Source organism: Amblyomma maculatum, chromosome 1, assembly GCF_055883805.1.
Source record: "Amblyomma maculatum isolate TAMU_Amacu chromosome 1, ASM5588380v1, whole genome shotgun sequence".
NCBI classification, from domain to species: Eukaryota; Metazoa; Arthropoda; class Arachnida; order Ixodida; family Ixodidae; genus Amblyomma; species Amblyomma maculatum.
Window position 1 is genome coordinate 425,750,672 of NC_139344.1, and position 21,749 is coordinate 425,772,420.

The 21,749-nt window shown below is 48.1% G+C and overlaps 1 protein-coding gene across 1 annotated transcript in view; it reads right to left on the bottom strand.

The window, feature by feature from the left end:
- The window catches only part of LOC146209289 (glutathione S-transferase Mu 2-like), a 34,444-nt gene extending 32,339 nt beyond the window's left edge, over nucleotides 1–2,105 (bottom strand). The window contains exon 1 of the mRNA XM_084587380.1: nucleotides 2,008–2,105. Coding sequence (XP_084443506.1) covers nucleotides 2,008–2,105 — 98 coding nt within the window. The remainder of the gene's footprint in view (nucleotides 1–2,007) is intronic.
- Nucleotides 2,106–21,749: the final 19,644 nt, after the last annotated feature.

Sequence of the window (21,749 nt, forward strand, 5' to 3'; positions counted from 1 at the left end):
CTAGAACATAGCAAAGAGAAGCAGAACCAGTGGCCTGGGCATTTTGGCTACCCTTTTACATCTTGCAAGCCCTGTAGTGTACAAAAGCTAATATACAGTGATTCCTCCGCATATTTGCGACCTTTATATGGGGCTGCAGTTGGAAGAAAACGTAACGAACGCATCTCATTCGTCCAATCAGTGAAGGTGGCCTCGCCCTGTCTCACTTTTATGTTTAAGTAGTACTACGGTTCATGTTTATCTGTTAGCAAGGACACTTTCCTCCAGTGCTTTGCCCATTTCATGCCCTGAAATCCATTACCGGAGTTTCCTCTGCAATCAGTCGAAGGCGGTCGTTGCGGAGCAACGCGCTACCTCCGTTATAGATGGGTGCATCTTACCGCTTCCTAGCCACGCATTTCTCGCAAGGGTATCAGTCGACAGTCAAGAGAAAATATCTTATAAAGGCCTTGCTTGACACAGCTTCTAGAGTCCACTTGTATCGTTCGTCTTTTATAGCCACGTCCGGAAAAAACATTTTAAAGAGGGTGAAAAATATGTGGGTCACACCTGGAAATAATTTTTTTTTCTTTCATCTCCACAAAGGCATCCAGTCAGAAAACCCCCGGATGAATGCAAAGGGGATTTATGGTCCATGGGGTGAAGAGCGTTTTCTTTATAAGGAGAGAACATTGAGCATGCCTTCATCCGCTGCAGCATTGCAGAATTCTTCTTGGATATGCTGCAACGCACAATAAGATCTCCCGGTAACATCGCACGGTATTAGATTTTTGCCTATTGCGGACGCAGTGATCACTTACGATACGATATTCCTGCTCGGCTTTCCGCAATAATGCAATGGTTTTCATCTATTCCGGCCCCGGAATCCGATCTGTGATGATTATTTTGTGGCGAGCGTTGCGGAATCATCGACGTGATTATGGAGAAAGACTGTAGCGAAGAAACAGCAGCCCTGTTTAGAAAACTAAAACAAATGAAGCAACTAGAGCCTTCACTGAAGGCTAAGAGATCTGCAGTTTTATCAAATAAATGTGTATTATACTACATTGTACTGAACTGCATTGTTTAATGGTGAACAGTTTTTGTTTTGTAGTGTGTTTGTTATATTGCATTACCTCGCCTTGAAGGCAATAAAGATTTTAAAAAGCAGCGATAGTGCTGTGATCTCATACCTGAGCCAGGTCTGTTCGTTCAAGCGCAGATTCGAAACCCAGTCGCAGCAATGTCTTTTGTTCTCTACTGACGGCTCGCGCGGACGCGCTCTGTCCGCAATTTCTGTCCACCCCACTCATGAACCAAGAAATGCTTCGCATTAAAAGGACTGATAAAATATTGCGGAAAGATATTCGCACTACTTTCTTGCTTACGGTCATATCTCGTTTCATAAAAGTTTAGGACGACGCTTAAGCCTCTCTATAGGTGTAGACGTGAGCGCCTTTATGCAGCGAATTTTCGGCACTGAGCGACTGGCAAAGAGCTTGGCAAACTGTTAAACGTATTTGTTCGCTTTAGTTGCGGGAAAAAATAAAGACGCAGTATCGACCTCACTTCTCGGTGGACGCCTACACATACAATGAGCTGAAATCAATTGGAGATGTACATATGTCGTCAGTTTGAATCTCTGCCGCAAAATGGCCTCCAGCCGCACTAGCAGATGAAGGCTAAATGGGAAGTTAAGTAATATGGTACTACCCGGAACGCTGCGAAAAGAACGGTTGCATCACAGTTTTGGTAATTATTCACGTGCGCACCTTTTCCGACAAGTTTCCTTCAATTTTGGGTTACGCAACGGCGGCGCACTTTGTACCGCACGAGCTGTATTCGGTAACGCGTAAACTTTTTGCATTTGCCACTTGGTAGAGCTGCGTAACCGAAATCACGGGGTTGCACTATTGAGACTACAAAATTATACGCAGCCGCAACCCGTGCTTTTGAGGGGCGCGGAACGAGATGTCAGCAAAAGAAAGGCCAAGGGAGAAATGGGACGGTTACGGAAAAGACTCGCACCTCTTGTCTTCGTAGTCGACACCGACGTAAGCGAGGAGGTAACGGATCGGTTGGCCCACACCTCGAATGTCCCAATATCCAAGCACCACGGGCGCCATGCCTGCCTCCCTCGCTAACAGTCCACTTCTAAAAGCAACGTATACACTGGCTCTGCGCAGCAATTAGCGGCAGCGCCTACTGCGCTGTTGTTATCCTAGCGGCAGCTGGAGGCCCTCCCCCCCCCCCCCCCCCCCCCCTCACTTTCCTTCTCATCGTCCCTTTCTCAGCCGGTCTTCAGTCCGGTGCATAGCTCAAGTGCTTAGGCACTCGCAAAAAAACAGCTGTTGCAACCTAATACATGAACTGTCACCGGCAGAAAAAGGAGTGAGCTGTCTCCCGTAACACTCAGTTTATCTCATGCATCGAATTGTGCCAACCGCCGCTTGTAACTGCAGTGTAACGGAAATGACACCGCACGAGATCTGCGCTGATTGAAATTGCACAAGTTAAAATATGTTCGCCTGAGGTCAACATCCCATGTTAACATATACGGTCCTTCTTCGCGTAGGCTTCTCCGGTGCCCGTCCAATTAAGCCCGGCTCTGTGCCAGCTGCATCCTCATAGTCCCTGCAAACATGACAACATCCTCCACCTACCTAACATTCTGCTACCCTCTGCCATGCTTGCCTTATATCGCTTAGAATCCTGCCTGTACTCCGGCTACCTTGCCTTCGCATTACGTGTTCTGGCCGTGCCCATTTCTTTTTGATATCGAATAGCATATTCGTAACTGGCGTGTGCGCACTGACTCACTCTACTCTCTTCCTGCCTTTAGGCATTACACCTATCTTTTTTCTCTCCATAAATCTCTGTGTTCATCTTAAAGCAGAGCGAAAGCACAGGACTAAAAGGAACAGGAGACGACACAAGCGCTTTCTAACAACTGATTTTTTATTTGTAGAAAGGTGTAGTTATATAGAAACCAACCCAGATAAAATCAAGACGAGACACGTGAAAACCACCGCGGTGCCCTTTTAGAAACAGTGTGCGTGCGCAAAGTCAGGATTGAACACTTCAACACAACTAACAAACCTATCAAACTCCCACATGACAAACACCCGCTAACACCTCATCGCTAAATATTCACCGAGAGTGTGAATCTCTTTTTCTTCAAGATTAACGGAAGGTGTAGCTACGCACGCGTCAAACTCTTTATTTATCAGAAACGCCTAGACCAGCTCTGACTGAACAAGATATTGGTCCTGTTCAAATGGGGGTAACAATCTTTACACTCCCTCCCGGCAATGAGCGGCAAGGTTGGACGACACAGCTCTTTTTACTGATCTGCGGTGTTCAAACAAGCGCTGCTTTAAGATGACTCCAATCCAACTCGCCCAGTTTTCCATACTTGCGAACTACATCTCTGTGTTGCCGTTCATTTAAGCTCAACCAGTTTTATTGGCCCACATATTTCTCCTCCCTTGGTGACTCGAAACAAAGACTCCCTTTTCAAACTATTTCACCCCATGGAAGTTGAGGATCTGGCCATTGGAAAGCCTGTGTTCCCTCAAAAAAATCTGGTCGCCATCCGACCGCACAGGCAATTGGACTCTGCATGCCATAAAAAGAGATCATGAAACCACTATAGACTACTCCTACAATGCAGTGATAAATATTTTAACAGAAAATATAACATCGCCAATAATAGAGTTTGTTTAATTAGAAGTGTGTTATTTTAGCCTGCGTATTGCACTCATTTGCCTTTTCAAAGATCTGAGTGATTTATTTTTTAGACTAGCGGGCTCGCATCTTCAGAACAGTGAATCCAGGCTCTTCTGACTGGATGCAGCATGCACATATGCCTGGTGTATTTTCGTAATGATGTATACCTTGGCAGGATGCAGCATGCACATATGCCTGGTGTATTTTCGTAATGATGTATACCTTGGCAGTATCCTTGCATCTCACAAAATACTCACTTCACAGATGCACTTCGTGAATAAGCAGAGCATGGTCCATTTTTTTCGTCGGTACTTCGACCATGGCGTCTTCACCTATACATCATGACCAATATAACAGGGACAAACGTTTTAACAAAATTGCGAATATCCTCGGTATTTATCTATTAAAGGTGAGGAAGACCTCTGGATAGAATGCAACCAGAGGAAAACTTGTTAGTAAACTAAAAAACCTGTGCTTGTCGACGAGGTGGACCCGACGGTCAGCAAATCTGCGTCGCCGTTTTGGTGTTCCGCCGGCGTCCATCATTGCTGCTCTCACGGATCACTCGAGCGCTACTTGTGCGAAAGTTGGAGAACGAGTGCGAAAGGCAAAGGCGGGAGAATGGCGTACACGAACTAAAGCGAAGCCACACAGCTGAGAAGTGAACGTGCTTCACGAGCGATTTCGACACAACTAGCGCCATCTGTGGGGCATCGGCAGAAACGATCAACCAGGGCATCGGCAGAAACGATCAACCACCTGATTTTGGCTGTGTGCTGTGCGATGTCAGCGCACGTTAAAGATCCCCAGGTGGTCGAAATTACTCCGTAGCCGTCCACTACGGCCCCTCTTTCTCTCTTTCCACTTTCATTCCCACCTTCCTCCCTTCCCTTACGGCGCGGTTCGGGTGTCCACAGAGCAAGTGTGACAGTTACTGCGCCTTTCCCTTCCTGTGAACCAATTACAATACAATACAATTTTGGCTTGTCCAGCGATATTGCCGACCTCCGAGATCCGAACGCTATCAGCTGCCTTGGAATTTGAGGAGCCTGCGGGAGTAACCTTTGTGCTTGTGACCGTAGAGCCTGGACAGCATATTGGCGGACTTTTTTTCTTTCTCTGTCCTTTTTTTTTTAATTTTTGCCTCCACCAAGCCAGAAGGCAGCGGCGACCCGGTACGAAGGGCAAAGCCACCATCACCATCATCACAGCAAGCAGACGCTCGATCAGTCCCAATCTTTACAAGCACTCCACGAACACACGCGAAAATAAAACACCATTTATTTGTTTTCGGCATGGTAACTTGAAGAGCATTCGAATGTAAAATCTAAAGTGCGTGCCCGACCAATTGGCGAAGCACCACCCCACAGAAGGTAACGTCACATTCGTTAACGAACTTCGCCGTCGTGTGCCGCTCACATAGGTACCAAAACGCGGATTATTGAAACGGATTAAAATATTACGCGCTATGATTTCGCCGTTATGATTGGGCTTTGGGGCATCGGGAAGGTGTAAAGAACTATAGCGGCCGGCTGGAATCAGTGGTCTGGCTAACGTCACGGCGCCCCTTTAACGTCCCAAAGAAAGTCAGGCTATGGAGACGCCGTAGTGGAGGACTCCGGAAGTTTCGACCACCAGAGGTTCTTTAACATCCACCGACAACGGACAGCCCACGGGCACCAGGCTTTTCGCCTCCATCGAAAAGCGCCTGCCACGGCTGGGATTCTATCCCGTATCCATGGGCACAGAAAGTCGAACGCCCTAACCACTGCACCAGGTATACGTTAACGTGCCCTACTGTAGAATGCTCTGTGAATATACAAGGCTCAGATGGCTCTGGCAGTGTGGCGGCGATTGTCTATCTTGTTCAAGAGCGTGTCTCGTGGTGGTAGGTTGGGGCGGAAGCTAATTTGGGTGGGTGTGAGGAATGCAATGGCCACGATGTGGAGTCGTATCCAGCCGAGTATACGACGCGGTCGAGCGGTTTGCTGACGCAGCTCATCAGGGAAATAGAGCGGAGCTGTTGTTTGCCTCGTTTTGGAATGAAATCGATAGTTCTGTTTCGAGGCCAATGGAAGCTTTCCGGCGTGCCAATGCTGGTCGAACTATACTGTGAGATGGGATATTCAGCAGCCATCCAAGTTATTCAGGACTTTGTAGTTGATGTGATCTGGCCCCGATGCAGTAGGGGCGTAGACAGGAAGGGATGTTTCGGCACCTAATCTGAACACCCCCGAAATTATCTGAGAGCTGCATCCTCCCCTCATTTCAGTCTTTTTTCGTCCAATTGCTTCGACCGGCGCCATATAACACCTCCGAAAATTATTTCCGGTTACGCCGCTGCGATGCAGTGTCATGTTTGATAAACGCGAGCGTGACCCTAACCTTGGTAGTAGTAATGTATTTATCTAGGTCCTTGTGTTATGCGGTTATGCAAGCGAAAGCTTTGTCATGCTTGGTTATATTGTGTTGCTAAGACCATTTAAAGTCATACAGATAACCTAGTTTACAGAGCGGAAGGAAGCTCGATTAAGCATGGTGAGTCACGGTTTGCTGTGGTTTAACTCCTCCATAGCGGTCTGCGAACGCCACGGGGAACACAGCCGAAGCACTGGTTCTAGCGCGTGACTCCTCCATGGCTGTCTGCGAACCACTAGGACACCACAGCCAAATTTAGACGCACAAAGTTGCCGAGGGTATTTTGAAGGGTGAGCCAGGTAAGAAGGGCAAGAGGCGAGCCGGATGGGTAGAGGTGGCGGTGGAAGGAAAGAGCAGGCGGTGGACTGGGAGGTTGTGTGGCATTGTCTCAGGCAATGTCGTATATTTGTGGATATGTACCGATACAAGTAAAGTTTGGCAATTGTGTGAAGAAAAAGAAGAGGAAGAAGGTGCGAGAAGTAGAAGCGAAGCAGGAGAAAAAGAAGCGAGCGCCACCGGCTCCTCGATCGCGCCGCACCTGAGGTCAAATTCTAGGCACCGATGGCCTTGCCCTACGAGGCCAGTAAAGCTCTCGCTTTAAAATGTTTGAAAGAACATACTCTACCGCGATGAACACAATATGATTAAAGTCTCCTTTTATTATTCAGCCAAATTTCTAAAACTCTCTTTTAAATTATCGCAGTCCTGATGCCATATCAGTTTTGGAGACGAATAAAATCTAATTTCCGAAAATGAAAACTGAAAATGAGCGCAAGGACGCGCAGGAATTTCGGTACAGAAGCCACGTCAGGTGATAACGAGAGAAGCGGCTACGAGGCTCAGTTCGAACTGCAAGCGGCATTGCTGCACGTCCCGTGCATTGGCACGTCACGTCATGGTAGAACTAGCAGTTCAAATCTTGAGCTGTCTGGCAAGCCCGATCTGGAAACGACGTGGGTTATTTCGTGGGTAGCTCCAATCGGACTTGCCACTGCATATCCTGCATGCAGATATGCCACCTTTCCTGTTTTTACACGCACAACGTATACGGCCAACAATGAACTCGCTATAGGCAGTCCCATTTTGGGTTGCGAAAAGCGCAGGCCCTCAAGAGCATCACAGGTGACCAAAGCAGACAGAGTGGCATTTTACTACCATGCGGTACGAAACAGCGTCTCAATATTGGTACTGTGTTGGCAGTGCAATGGCCCTATGTTGTGCCGGGCATTGCATCACAGGTGACCAAAGCGGACAGCATGGCATTTTACTACCATGCGGTACGAAACAGCGGCTCAATATTGGTACTGTGTTGGCAGTGCAATGGCCCTATGTTGTGCCGGGCATTGCCAACACATTACAAGTATTGGGCCACTGGCTGATGCTGACCTCGCTAAGACTGCCGTTCAGCAGAGAACCCGGCGGCGTGTCGAAATATTCCGGATTGGTTGAAAACGTTTGACGTCCCAGTGGAGCGGTAGATTTGAAAAGTAAATTAATCGGACTGGAAAGAAAATTTCGGGTGAGATGGGAATCGAACGCTGACACTTGTATCCCAAGTCAGACATATGCTATCCCTAGAAAATCCGGGCACTTTCCTACGGCCTCGTAGGAAAGCAAGGCTTAAAGTGGTGTGCCGTTTCACATAACTTGGTAGCTTACTGCTATGTTAATGCATGCGTATAAGTGCTAGATTAGAGAAGCGAATGGAGTTGTGACGAGGCGAGACGAGTAGGCGTAGGCGTTGGAGAGGGGTGAGCGCGTACGAAGGAGAACCGCAAGAGAGGCTTCTGACAAAAGCTATTTATTAGCGTCACACCTTACTTTTAATGGCAGAACTTCAGTGTTCCCCAGATATTTTTCAGTGTTATAGAACGCACGTACGATGTAAGACAACAGAACTCTTCTATGGACAGTCACATTTGGACTCGCTGAAGTGTTTCCTGCATAGGGCCCAGAATTAAGCCGAAACTGCCCTTATAACGTACCGGTGCGGACAAATGTAAACGAAGCACGCAATTTCATTCTGAACTTTTTACGCGTTGCATAATTGAGGCTGTCAGTCGTAGTGTGTGCGAACATGTAGCAGACGTTAGTGCCCTTTCACTTGCGCAAATATTGTTTTCTTATCTCCAGTGCAGAAGGTGCGATTTTAATTTGAACGAAAAAGCGTGCTCCGTATACTTATGCCCACACCTGTACTTGAACGATTGCTGCGAGCCCCATGCAAGCATGACACCGGTGAATTTTCTTCGCCGGCAAGCCCGATTCGAGACCAACAGCGCTTTTGCACGAGCTTGCCGTGGCTTTTCTTGTATATATTGTTACATGTGTCCTGTTAATATTGAAGAAGACGATGATGAACAACGGAAAGACAGCAGGAAGACGAAGCGGTAGAAACGGTCATTGGTGCTAAGAGAAGGTTGGTGCTCGTAGGAACATTCACGCGTCATCAGCTGTTGTGTTCCTTTCCACGTATCAGTATATAGGGCTCATATTTACACTGAAACTGCCCTCAAGAATCAACAAGAGTAAATGCTGGCAGCACGGATCGAGCCTTTCGAGCCCGACTACCTTGTACACGTAGACCAGTTCGAGCTCGCTGAATTCTGTACAGCAGAGCCCAAATCTGCGTCTTGTCCGCCCTTTAAAGGGACAGAACACTAGAACTTAGGTCTCGATTTTTTTTCACCGCAGTGGAAAGATTGATGACTAAAATGTTCGATTCCATAACGGTATTGTTAGAAACGCTGTTGAAAATTTTTACCGGGAATTTTTCGATCATTGCGTGCGCCCCCGACCTCGGCGGCTACGTTTCGATGGAGGCGAAACGAAGAGGAATGAATGAATGAATGAATGAATGAATGAATGAATGAATGAATGAATGAATGAATGAATGAATGAATGAATGAATGAATGAATGAAAACTTTATTTCCACCGAAAAGGAGCCCCTCATCTCCCGCTCCCGGCACGCAGGCCGGGGAGCGGGTCAGGAGGGCCCCGCAGGCTGAGGTCAGGTGAGGTTACAAGCACTCTTCACGGCCTCAAGCCGCCAGGCGGGTCGCGTGCCGCTGAACGGTGGGATCTCCGCTCCGCAGCCAAACCTCCCAGGCTTCTCTACTAGCAATGTTAATGCCGGCGCCTGGGGAATCTGCGCAATGCCACATTATATGATCTAGCGTGCCTTTTTGTCCGCAATTTTTACATTTAGAATCTTCTTCCTCCCCGGTATGTGTTAAGAAAACCCAGACAGGGCAGATGTAGTTATCGGCTTGTAATCGCCTCCAGATGCGTGCTTCATTGTTAGTGAGAGACCGATCTGGGGGAGGGTATACTTTTCGATCTAATTTGTAAGATTCTGTGATCTCATTGTATGTGATAGCGCAATCTTTAATTCCCTTGCATTCGGGCTGTTCTACCGCTGCCCGGTGGTAGAGATCTCGGGCCAACAGGTGCGCAGCTTCGTTGCCAGGGACAGACTCGTGTTCTGGTATCCATATGATGGATACGGTTCTAGTAATGGGATTTCTGAGAAGAATCTTTTCGGCCTCCTCTGAGATCCGTCCTTTTGCAAAATTCCAGACAGCCGTTTTGCTGTCGCTTATTATAGTTTTGGCCTGTGTACCAGTGCATGCGAGCGCATTGCGACCTCTTCAGCTGTACTGATGTCACGGGTGCGTGTTGAGGCCGCAATTTTAGGTGCACCTTCTCCATTTACTACTGCCGAGACAGCTGCTCCGTGTCGTCCGCATGATGCGTCTACATAAGCAACTTCATCGACTGCTTTGCGTTTCATTCTTTTAGCGATGGATTTGGCTCTGTGTTCTCTGCGTTCTTTGTTGTAGTCTGGGTGCATGTTTCGAGGTAAAGGTGGTACCAGTATGTGTTCCCTTATGTTGGATGGGATAGATGTTTTCGTCTGTGGGCCTCTGTCTGATTGGAGTCCGACCCAGTCTAGGATGGCTCTGCCTGTCTCCGTCTGACTTAGTCTTTCCAGTTGAGAGATTCTGACAGCTTCAGTGAGCTCTTGCCATGTATTATGAATCCCCATTTTCTCCAGCTTCTCTGTTGATGTGGAGACAGGGAGGCCTAGTGCGCTTTTGACGCATTTTCGAATTATGACGTCGATTTTTTCACATTCTGCCTTTTTGAGATTGAGAAAAGGTGTGACATAACATATGCGACTGATGATGTAGGCCTGCGTCATTTTGAGTAGACTACGTTCCTTGAGACCGTGTCCTCTAAGCGCTACTCTTCTGAATATGCCCGTAACTTGGACTGCGTAGTTCTCCAATTTTTTTTATGGTGTTTGTGTTCTGCCCTCTTGCTTGGAGGATCATTCCATTTCTCCTACTTGTGGAACCCGGTAGTTTTCAACATTTATCTTTATGTCTGCTTTACTTTTCTTATATTTGGGGTTGTAGATGGATAGTTCTGACTTTTGCGGCGAGCAGGATAGACCGCGTTCCGCAGCGTACTCAACCACCTTATTTGCGGCAGCCTGGAGTTTGTTCTCTATTTCTGTGTCGCTACCTTTATTTATCCAGATATTTATGTCATCTGCGCACATGCTAAATTTTAAGTCTGGTATTTGCTTTAGTTGTGCTGGTAGCCCCCTCATAGCAATGTTAAATAGAAAGGGAGACAAGACAGAGCCTTGTGGCGTTCCCTTGCTACCCAAGGTGATTGTGGGTGATTTAGCGCTTTGAAAGCTCATGGTGACTTCTCCGTTAGTGAGAAAATCTTTGATATAGTTATAGGTTCTGATTCCAACCCCAACTTCTTGGAGACCTTCGAGCACTGCCTTGTGCTTGACATTGTCGAAGGCTTTGGTTAGGTCAAGTCCGAGAATAGTCTTTGTATCTGAAGATTCATGTGCTATGATATCTATCTAAGTCTGAGCATCACGTCCTGCGTGCTTAGCCCCGGCCTGAAGCCCACCATTTCGTGTGGCCAGAGGTTCTCTTGCTCCATGTATTTGGTAAGTCTCGTCTGAATAACGCGTTCCATTAGCTTTCCCACGCACGAGGTCAGTGATATGGGTCTTAGGTTTTCTAGTTTTGGCGGCTTCCCCGGTTTGGGTATGAGGACTATACTGGCATTTTTCTATGCCTGCGGTAGTTGTCCAGTCTCCCATACCTTATTCATGTGTTCTGTCAGGGCTGTGATTGACTCGTCGTCTAGATTTCTGATAATAGTGTTCGTGATACCGTCAGGTCCTGGGGCTGATCTTGTCTTTAATCCAATAATCTCAGCTCGGACTTCAGCCCTAGTGATGGGGGCGTCTATGTCTAGGTTAGGTTTCCCCTCATATGCTGGTAACGTTTCGGTTTTCGTTTGTCCGATGTAGATTTCGATTAATTTGCTCATCAATTGTTCGTCCGAGCCTTCGAAGGCATGCTTAACTTTAGTTTGATTTACGTTGGCTTGTGCTTTAGATTTTTCCGGATCGAGCATGTGTCGTAGAATGTTCCATGTCTTCGAGAGGCTCATGCCTTGTTCCATTTCATCACATCTGCTGCACAAGTTTTGTTCATTTATATTTGAGGGCGTATGTCTTCATCTCTTTATTATGTCGAGCTAGTGCTCTCCTAATATTACGGTTCCATCTTTGTGTTTTTAGGCTTTTCTCTAGGTCCTGTTTCTTGTTCCACGTGTTTAGGAGTTTGCTATCGATACTCGGCGGTGCATCTTCGTCTTCTAGAGTGACTGTTGCTTCCTCCACGTGTTTCTTTAGCGTTTTGTGACCACTTATCGATATCGTCGATTTTCTCAATTCTCTCGGTCTCTCGTATTTGCCTAAATCTTTCCCATTCAGTGATTTTGGGTTGTTTGGGTTTTCTAATTTTGATTCCTTTTCCTAATGTGAGTGCAATAATGAAGTGGTCACTACCTAGGTTTTGCTCGGTATTTTTCCAGTCCGCTGTACTTACATTCTTGCTTAAGGTCAGGTCGGGGGTGGTGTCCCTGCTGACGCTATTACCCGTGCGTGTGGGTGCATTTGGATCTGTGTGCAGGGTAAGTCCTAGTGTTTGCATGTCTTCCCATAATTGCCTGCCCTTAGGATCCTGCCGATCGTACCCCCATTCCTGATGGGCTGCATTAAAGTCACCGGCTATGATAAGCGGGTTATTTCCTGCGATCTTTAGGGCTTTTCGGAATAGGACTTGAAACCTAACTTTCCTTTGCTTCGGAGTGCTATATATGTTCAAGAGGAAGATACTCTTTCGGTCTTTTCTTCCAGTGATGATTTCGGTTAAAACTGCTTCTATATCCCGAGATGTGATCTCGTGATTAGTAGCGGCTATGTTTCTCTGGATAAAAGTCGTGACTGGATTTTTCGCCCCTATCGCTGCTGTAGCTTTGATATCCAAACAATTTGGTTGGGTTTTTCCCAGTCTCCTGTATCATGATAGCTATGGGTTTGTTGGCAGTTTGTTCTATGTATTGTTGCAATAGCGCTCGCTTTCTCTGGTACTGTCAGCAGTTCCACTGCCAGATCGTGGAGTTGTCTTTCTGATTATGGCTTTTACCCATGATTGTTACCCATTGTTTCTTCTAGTTTTGCGATTCTGTTACTGGATTCAGAGAAGACCAGTGATGCTTCCTGCATTTGTTTAGTGAGATTTTGAATCTGCACTTGCATCTGTCCCTGAGCCCCTAGAAGTTGCTGGATTAGCGCGTTAATATTCTCGAGTTGCTTATCAAATTTGTCATTACGTTGTTCAAATTTTCTATTAAGGGTTATAAACGAATTGGTCTCTCCTCCTTTACGCTTCTGGGGTGGCGGCCGGGTAAATTCCAAGTTCATACAGTTTGATTCCTCTGAAGTAGAATTAGTAGTTTTGAATTTGTGGTTTTTGGTACCTCATTTGATTGATTTGCAGGCGGGCTCTTAGCCGTGGGCTTTTCGGTGAATTTAGATTTAAGTTCCTGAATTTCGCGACTCATTTGTTTGATCATCTCTCTAAGTTCTGCGTTTTCCCCTCTGAGTTTTTCCATCTCTCTATTTTCAGCCTGGGAGGTTTTGCTAACGAAGCTTACCGTCTTGTTGTCTGCTGACTTGAGTTGGCCCCATGGATTCTTGGGATCTCTGGGAGGCAGGCCAGGTCCTCGTCCCTGGCTCGTGTCCCGGGATTTCGAGGTCTCTCTGGTTCTTGAGTTTGATCTTGATCTCAATCGGGTCCCGGTCTCCGACCGTGGGTCCGTGTTTTCCCGGTTCCTTCCTTGGGGTTCTCGTCCCCGGTGCTCTTGTTCCGAAGAGTAGAGGATGGGTCCCTGGCCTCCTGAAGTTGATTGCAGTTGTTGTTTTTCTAACCTTTTCTCCCACATTTTCTTCTTTGAGAGGTAGGGCATCCTGTATATTTCGCGGCATTTGTTGTCTCCTAGGACATGGTCTTTACCGCAGAGTTGACACTTAGGTTCACATGTGTGTCCAGCGCCTGGATGTCCCAAGCCACAGCCGCGACACTTCACGTTGGTCGGATCTGGGCATACATCGGCTCTGTGTCCCAGCCTGCCGCATGTTGTGCAGACTTCGTACTTCTTATACAAGTAGCACCTCATGTTGATTCCCTGCAAATTGAGCCATTTCGGAACAAACCAGTCTTCGAAAAGTATCAGAATGGTTTTGGATCCCGCTCCTAGTCTTCTAATACCGGAGATTTGCGGATTAGTCCCACTCCATTCTATCATTTCTTTAAGTTCCTCCGCTGAATATTCGAGTGGTACGTCGTGAACGACGCCTTTGCCTCAGTCTTCCGGCATGGCGATGTACGACTTGGCTTCAATTGTGTTGGGTCCAACCTTCAGAGCTTGAATAGCTGCATACTTGTAAGTTCTCTCGGTATCCGTGGTAGCGACCAGTATTGATTGCTGAGTAGAGTTTGGGGAGATGATGTCACCCTTCGTGGTCGTCAGATCCAGGCCGGCGGCTTGGATGATAACTTGAGACAAGTTCAATCTTCCTACAATGTTGATAATACTGTTAATTCCGCCTCTGGGGCGAATGATGATCTTGTTAGCGGTGCTGGGAATTCGCTCCTGCTGTCGCTCAATCGATTTTTCGCCCAGCTTCCTCCCTTGAGGGGGCTTGGGTGGGTTCAGCGTTCCGACGTTATCGGCTTGGGCGTTGTTGACTGCCACGTTTCGGTTTCTCTTTCTGACGAACCATTGTCCGTTCAAAATATCGCTGGCGGAAGCGTCTCTTCCCTCCACGGTTTCCATCATCTTGCTCTTCTCAGGTCCCGACGCTCTGGAGCCGCTCCCAGCCTCTTCGGGTAACGCCTAGCGCCCAGCGAGGCTTCGGAGTCGAGCTAGGCCTAGGCCTCGATCAGAAATTTTTAAAGACTCATAAAATCCAGAAAATTGGGCCTACCGTCGAAATTCCGGTGTCCCCGTCGTGTTTCGGGGTTCAGGTATCCGTTCGTAACACAGGATAGGAGGTGAGAATTCAAATACCGCATTCACAGATTGAACTTTTGCGGAGCGAAACAAAGTGCGTCCGTCTCAGAAAGCGAACCGCAATGGCGTCCGTGTGCTGTACGATGTCAGCGCACGTTAAAGATCCCCTGGTGGTCGAAATTACTCCGTAGCCCTCCACTACGGCTCCTCTTTCTCCCTTTCCACTTTAACTCCCATCTTCCTTCCCTTACGGCGCGGTTCAGGTGTCCACAGACACAAGTGTGACAGATACTGCCCCTTTCCCTTCCTGTGAACCAATTATTATTATCATTATTACTCTCACTCGCCAGACAGTAATCAGACATTTTTTGCGTAGAGTAACGTCCTTTTTAGTTTCACACTCAATGCTGTTACGGAGCAATAATATATTTAGTGGGCACTGTCATAGCCATAGTCATTGCTTCATTCACGAAATTGCAGACACTGTAGCGCCATCTAGTGGCAAAAACTGAGAGCATACCTCTCGCGGTGCGAAAGGAGTGGTTTTCATTCAAGGACGCACTGGAAAGAGCGCAAAATATAATAAATTATGGCAAGCACTCCTAGAAGAAAAAAATAACAATGTGCAGTTACGAAAATCAGCGATATTTTTTCGACATGTAGTCACGTGGGGGGCTACACTGAAAGTACTAGGGTTTCTCCGCTATATAGCGCCTCGGTTGTTCTTATGCGATTTTCAAAGGCAAATTAAAATTGTAAAGCCTCTTTTCTTGGATATTTTAGTGTCCTATCTGTACTATATGAGGCAAGATCTTTTCATCTCCTCCATAATCTCATGACATATTTTGGCCAGTGTTCTGTCTCTTTAAGACGGTGGGTGCCGATATGGGAGCGGTTAGCCTGTGCTATACCTATATGGGACCCGATTGCAGCGGCCTCTTTTCGATGGCGGCAAGAAACAAGACACCCATGCACTGTGCGATATGAGTGCATGCTAAAAGCCCCAATTGGTTGAAATTGCCGGAACCCTCCCAAATGGCCTCCCTCATAGCCCGGGTTGTTTTGGAACGTTAAACCATATAAACCAAACCAATATGACACCAATGCAGGATCGACAGAGACAAGCACAAATGCTCAACTGTCCACACGTTCCCCACAGGTAGCCAATGCAGGGATGAATTATAGAGCACTCCTGAACAGCGCTGTTGGGGAAGAATAGGGAGACCCCATTTTAATTGTAAAATGCCGTATTTCACGGGAAGCTCAGCTGCAAGATCTTAGGCAAATGAAAAACATGAAGAGCCGGGTTCGGACTGTTGGCGCTCACGTCTATTGCATGCCAGCCCGTGGACTGGCCGCAGGCCTTCCTCGTTACATAAATTTTAGTTTCCTGAATATATTTTATTTAAAAATAATGGCAGAGCTAATCTTAACGGCTTGACGCATCGATCAGCGTTAACTCGTTGCACTTGGCGGGAAAATGTGCGTACTGCTACATAGAAGGCCCCGGACTTAGGCTGCAGGTGCGGACGGCTGGCTTCGCTCTCAGTCTTTCCCACAGAGGAGATGGCGCAGTCCGAAAAGTTATTAGCGCGTGCGGTGTGGCGACAGCGTCCAAGCGGGTGCGGCACAATTTAAAATTTCGGCTTGCCTGTGCAAGTGTCTGCGTGGCCTTGCTTTGAGACGACTGACTTACGTTCTAATAGAAGTTGATGAAGACGGCGACGCTGTGCACAGCGCAAGAACTAGTAGCTGCTTAGCACGTGTTTTGTCAGACTGCGGCGATGGCATGGGTGCCTATGAAGCATACAAGGAAACTGACCTGACGCTGAGGCACTCAACTGAATCCAGTACCCGAGTTCAAACCCGACCGTAGAGGCCGCGTTTCGATGGAGGCGAAAAGCAAAGGCGCCCGTGTGCAGGGCGACGTCAGTGCACGCTGAAGATACTCAGGGGTGGAATAATATAGCGATTCCAAAATCTACTCCATTCCCTCGGCGATGACGTGAAAACTGCGTATAAGATGACTACTACGTGTACTTGTGACGTCCTGTGACGTCCTGCAACGTAACCTTATTATGCACCGATTCAAATTTAAATCGGCCAATGGCAGAGAAGGCGATGGAATGAAATAGCTTTCGAATGGAATACAATCGTTATATCATTCCACCCCAGGTGGTAGAAACTATTAGGGCGAAAGCCTCACTAAGCTGCTGTGTCCGCAAAATCTGTCATAAAATTGTATCGCCGGACGTGGTCATCACCTGGTGATGTCTGTAGAGATATTCATCATTAATAGCAGTGATTAATGATAATACAAATACTAATGATAACAATTAATGATCAAGGTATTTCGTGATAAGCTCGATAGTGATTAGTTATATTTTGTGGTAAATAATTAATGGTAAGATATTTATTTATAATTAGTGACATTGTCGTGACCCAAGGAGCTGCAAACGTGCGAGTAGTGGTAGGGTATCGCAGACGTTCAGGGACGTGCAAGCCAACACAAGAAGCGTTCTTTTTAATCGAACACGGTCTAGTCCGAGCGCTCCTGACGCGCCAACAGCCACTTCATCGTCGTTGCGCCCAGTGTGGAGGTCAGGCGGTGCTAGGTACTTCGCCAAATGATAATTTGTCAGAAGTAGTTAGTAAAGTTAGTTTTCACATTCTACAAAATAAGGTTTCCGCAGTGACTTAATACTTAGCTCCCGCTGTCGGCGCCCTTGAGGTGATGTCGAACAAGAACCGCGAGCCAACATCCGAGAACTGATTTACAGTCATCCGGACCCCGAAACTGGGACATTCGGGCACTGGAGGTTCGCTCGCGTGCCGTGCTGCGGTGACTCAGTGGTTTAGACGCCCAACTACTCAGCCGGAGTACAAGGTTTCTAACCCGACCACCGGTGGCTGAATTTCGATGCAGTTGAAACGTGAGGGTTCTGCGTGCAGCACACGCACAGCCCACGGAAGCCTCACGTTTCTCCTGCATCGAAATGCAGCAGCCAGCGGTCGGGTTCAAAACCGGTTACTCCGGCTCAGTAGTCGAACCGAGTCTAGGTTGTGTTGGCTGTGCGACTTGAGGGCGATCCCCAGGGGGTCGAAATTATTTCGCATGCCCTCTACTATGGCACCTCACTCCCACCTTCCGCGCTTTCATTTGAGCACGGCTCAGCAGTCCACAGAGAAGGTGAAGACTGCGCCTTTCCTTTCCCATAGAGAAATTTTTATTTTTTTCTTGCTCTCTCAGCCCTCGTACAGAACCGGCATAGAAACGCTAGGTGCTGACCAAACGAGTTTTAATGCGAAAGCATTACTTCGCCATGTTCACAGATTTCTGTCCGCAGACCGTGTCCGTAGGCAGTGTCCGCAGAACGTGTCTGCAAAATAATGTCCCAGAGTAATTGAGAAGTGGTAGAGGTTACTGAGTGGTGTCAATCGATAGTGACATAATGTTGTTGCCGAAAAAATGATTATGCAATAAGGCAATTAGGTAATTAATTAGAATAACTGGTTGACAGGAAAGGAAAGGTACGGTATCTGCCACGCTTGTTCAGTGGACACCTGAACCGCGTGTAAGGGAAGGGACTCGGGAGGAAGGTGGAAGTGAAAGCTGAAAGAGAGAAAGGGGTGCCGGTAGTGGATATGACGTCAAGAATATGACGTCACGCAACCGGAAGTAGAGCCGAAAAAAAGGGCATAGGAAGGCATGGGCGCGCAATTTGAAAGTACCAATGAATAAAATGGGTAAACAAACTCGCCTGCTTTTCACCCTCGTGAACCACTTGTGTGCGCCCGAACTACATCCACTTGGATATCATGTGCTGCACAGGAGTTTCGTGACATTTTTTTACGTTTTTTTTGTGCCGGACCTGAACATCGGCCACACAGTGCACGTGGGCGGCCTACGGCTCCGCCATGTCGGAGACGCCGGCCTCGGAAGAAGCCGGCTCCTCGCCTCGCAACCAAGCAAGTGACGCTCCTATGGATGCAGAAGAACGTTCGGCCGGAATAGGCGCAAATGGCTCCACCATGTCGGAGACGCCGGCCTCGGAAGATGCCGGCTCCTTGCCTCGCAACCAAGTAATTGACGCTGCTATGGACGCACAAGAATTTTCGCCTGAGATAGGCTCAGATGACTCGAAAAGCAGGCTCAGGAGGAAATAGTTTCTGAGGAACAAGCGAAAAAAATTAAAGCGGCGAATGAAGCGAGAGCGACGAAGCTGCTAGCGAAGAAGACGCTCAAGGGAGTGAAAACCTCAATTGTCCGGACTTTCCCGGTACCAAAAGAGTGGACGAAGATTGTACTTAGACCTCAGGGAGGCATAGAAAAGATAATCAAAGGCTACGGGTTGGCGGAGCTCACCGATGTCATCGCTAGAGCCGCGGCAATGCGCGAAGAGGAAATCCAAGGTGATCAAATAACGACCAATTCTAAGAATCAAACCATTCTGATCGTCACGCCATCGGAAGAAAGGGCAAGAAGGTACCAGTGCATCGTGGCCCTCCGGCATAAAGAAGGCACATCCCCGCTCACAGCCTACCTTGTGACGCCGGATACATTCGAAAAGGGGTTATCTACGGAATCCCACCGGGCCTCTCGGACCAAGAAATCTTGAGTATCCTGAATAGACCAGGGAATCCGGCCATTGCGTCAGCTAGACGGCTGGGAGAGAACACAGGCACAGTGTTGCTGTATTTCGTAGAAGACACGGTACCCTGGACGGTCAACTTCAAGGCAACGCCACTCAAGTGCAAACTATTCAAAAAGAAACACCAGGTGTGCGCAACATGCGGGCAATTCGGGCATAGGGCTGACGTCTGTCCAAATCCCGAGAAGCGCAAATGCCGAGGATACGGGGTTAAAAATCCCCTACCGTATCATACGTGCACCCCCAAATGTGCACTCTGTCAGGGGCAGCACCCCCTTGGGGACAAAAGCTGCATCAAGATCTACAGGACCCCATACATAGTCAAAAGGAAACTCTGGGAAAAGAAACTGAGAAAGCAAGATACCGCCCCTAACCAAGGGCACATTCCTCTAAAGAACAAGTTCGAGACACTCAGAACTAAGGAGGCATGTTCCATCTCCCGCTCCCGCAGCCGCTCCAAGTCTGCCACCAGGCCAGAACCAGGAGTCAAGATCGCCATACCTTGGAAGGAGGACGCTACACCCGGGCCGGAACTTAGCGCCGGACCAGGGGACCGACCACGCAAAACACCACAACAAGCCAAGGCGAACCTCGGATCACTCATACTTGACCCGGCGGACCCATGGGTCCTCAAGCAGAAAAGTACCTTGGCAGGAGGTAAGGACACGCAGGTAACTGATCAAGGGAATCTTGAAAGTAAAATAGAAAGACTAATCAGGGAGAATCAGGCACTCGTGCACGCACAAATTAGAGAAAATTGAGCAAGAAGATGCAGAGTTGGGGAAAGGATTGATTAAGCTCGAAAATCATGAGATGAGGGAACTTCCCCCATTCGAGAGTGAAACGCGAAAGTGGGCCCCCCAGTAGAAAGAAGGCCAAGCCTGAGGACACACATCTTGACAAACTTGCCGTAGACATAAGGTCTCTTAAGAAACTAATGGATAGGTCCAACTGTAGGCAGGAAAATCTGCAAGTTAGAATGCTACACATGGAGGGCAGCCTAGGTAGAATGGAGCAAACCCTTCTCGCCGCAGGCATAACCGCTAGCGACAACGGCTGGCAAAATGGGCAGGGGACACAATAATTCGAGGAGGAAAGATGGCGTAATCTGGCAGTGGAACTGCAGGGGATTCGTAGGAAAAAGGGTGGTCCTTCAGCAGATAATACAGTCGAGCGAAGAACCACCCTTGGTAATTGCATTACAAGAGACCAACGCCAGGCATGTTGGCCTCAAGGGATACCAATGTTTCCGCAGCTCGCTGGGGGACTCGGCTCGGGTGGCTACTCTGGTTGAGCACAATACGGTGGTTACGCAACACGAGGTTGATGGGGACATTGAAGCAGTCTTGATTGAAGTCCATTCAGGAAATAATAAGAAAGAGAATCTCTTTGTGCTCAATGTTGTATTGTGCCCACCGAAACAAATCAATGCGAAATTCTCCCTCTTATTCAAAAAAACACTAAAGGTTGCCCGCTGCGAACCACTTCTAATTTGCGGAGACTTCAATGCTAAACAGCAGGAATGGGGATATGATACACAATGCCGGAAGGGGAAAGGCCTGCTTGAATCCATATTATCCAATGGGCTGTCTCTAATAACGGATTCGGCGACATCGACGCGCATGGGTAACAGTGTCTGTAAGGACACCACGCCCGATCTTACACTAACTCACAGGTGCGGCCCAGTTGAATGGTGCAACACGGGGAAAAACTACGGCAGTGATCATAATGTAGCGTATGCAACAGCAGCCGCTAGGCGGCTGCTCATCGAGAGTCTCGTGCGCGGACTCGAAGAAGTGGCCCCGTGGTGTTCGAGAAGAGGAAGCAGAAGTTAGCTGCCGTCTCTCGGTGCTCCGGACCTGCTCTTCTGCGCCTGCTAGGTCAACCCCCCATTAAAACCCAACCTTCTGGTTACGGGCCTGAACGGCTACGTGACACTGGTGGAGGTGCTGGGTAGGGCCCAACACTGCTGCTGCTGCTCCATGTAGGTTTTGTTCAGTGCAGCCGAGTAACGGTAGCCACCTGCCATAGCAGTTGACACCCATGCCCACGGCGTCAAAAACCAGTGCCAGCCCTGGCACGCACAACGTCAATGTGCCTGGGGTGCAGACGTCATTCGTTGAAGTGTGTCAAGTGCCACTCTTGCTTCTTGAAAGTAATGCACTTCAGGAGTTCCTCACGCGCTGCCAGCCGCTTGGCGCAGAAACCGCGTTGTGCTCGCGTTTTTGCGGGTCATCTACCCTTGAGACACCTGATATAGGAACACAGTCGAGTACTGCCTCCTTTTCCATCACTGTATTGTTCTTGGCGAGCCGTCACAAACACCAGTTCCATCAAGCGGTGCACATCCAGTTGTATCCACTGCGGGAAAACATCGGGAGTAGCACTCATCCTATCAAAAAATCTTGATCGGACCCATTCGCCGACTTCTTCCGTACCATTTTATTGTGTTCCGCGTACAAAACCGGCCCACCCTCCCCAACTCTCAACTCTCGTCCGGCGCATTATGGGAGGCCTCGGGGCACTCTCCTGCCCCGCTGTGCTCTTGCTTCCGTCGGCGCACCATGGGC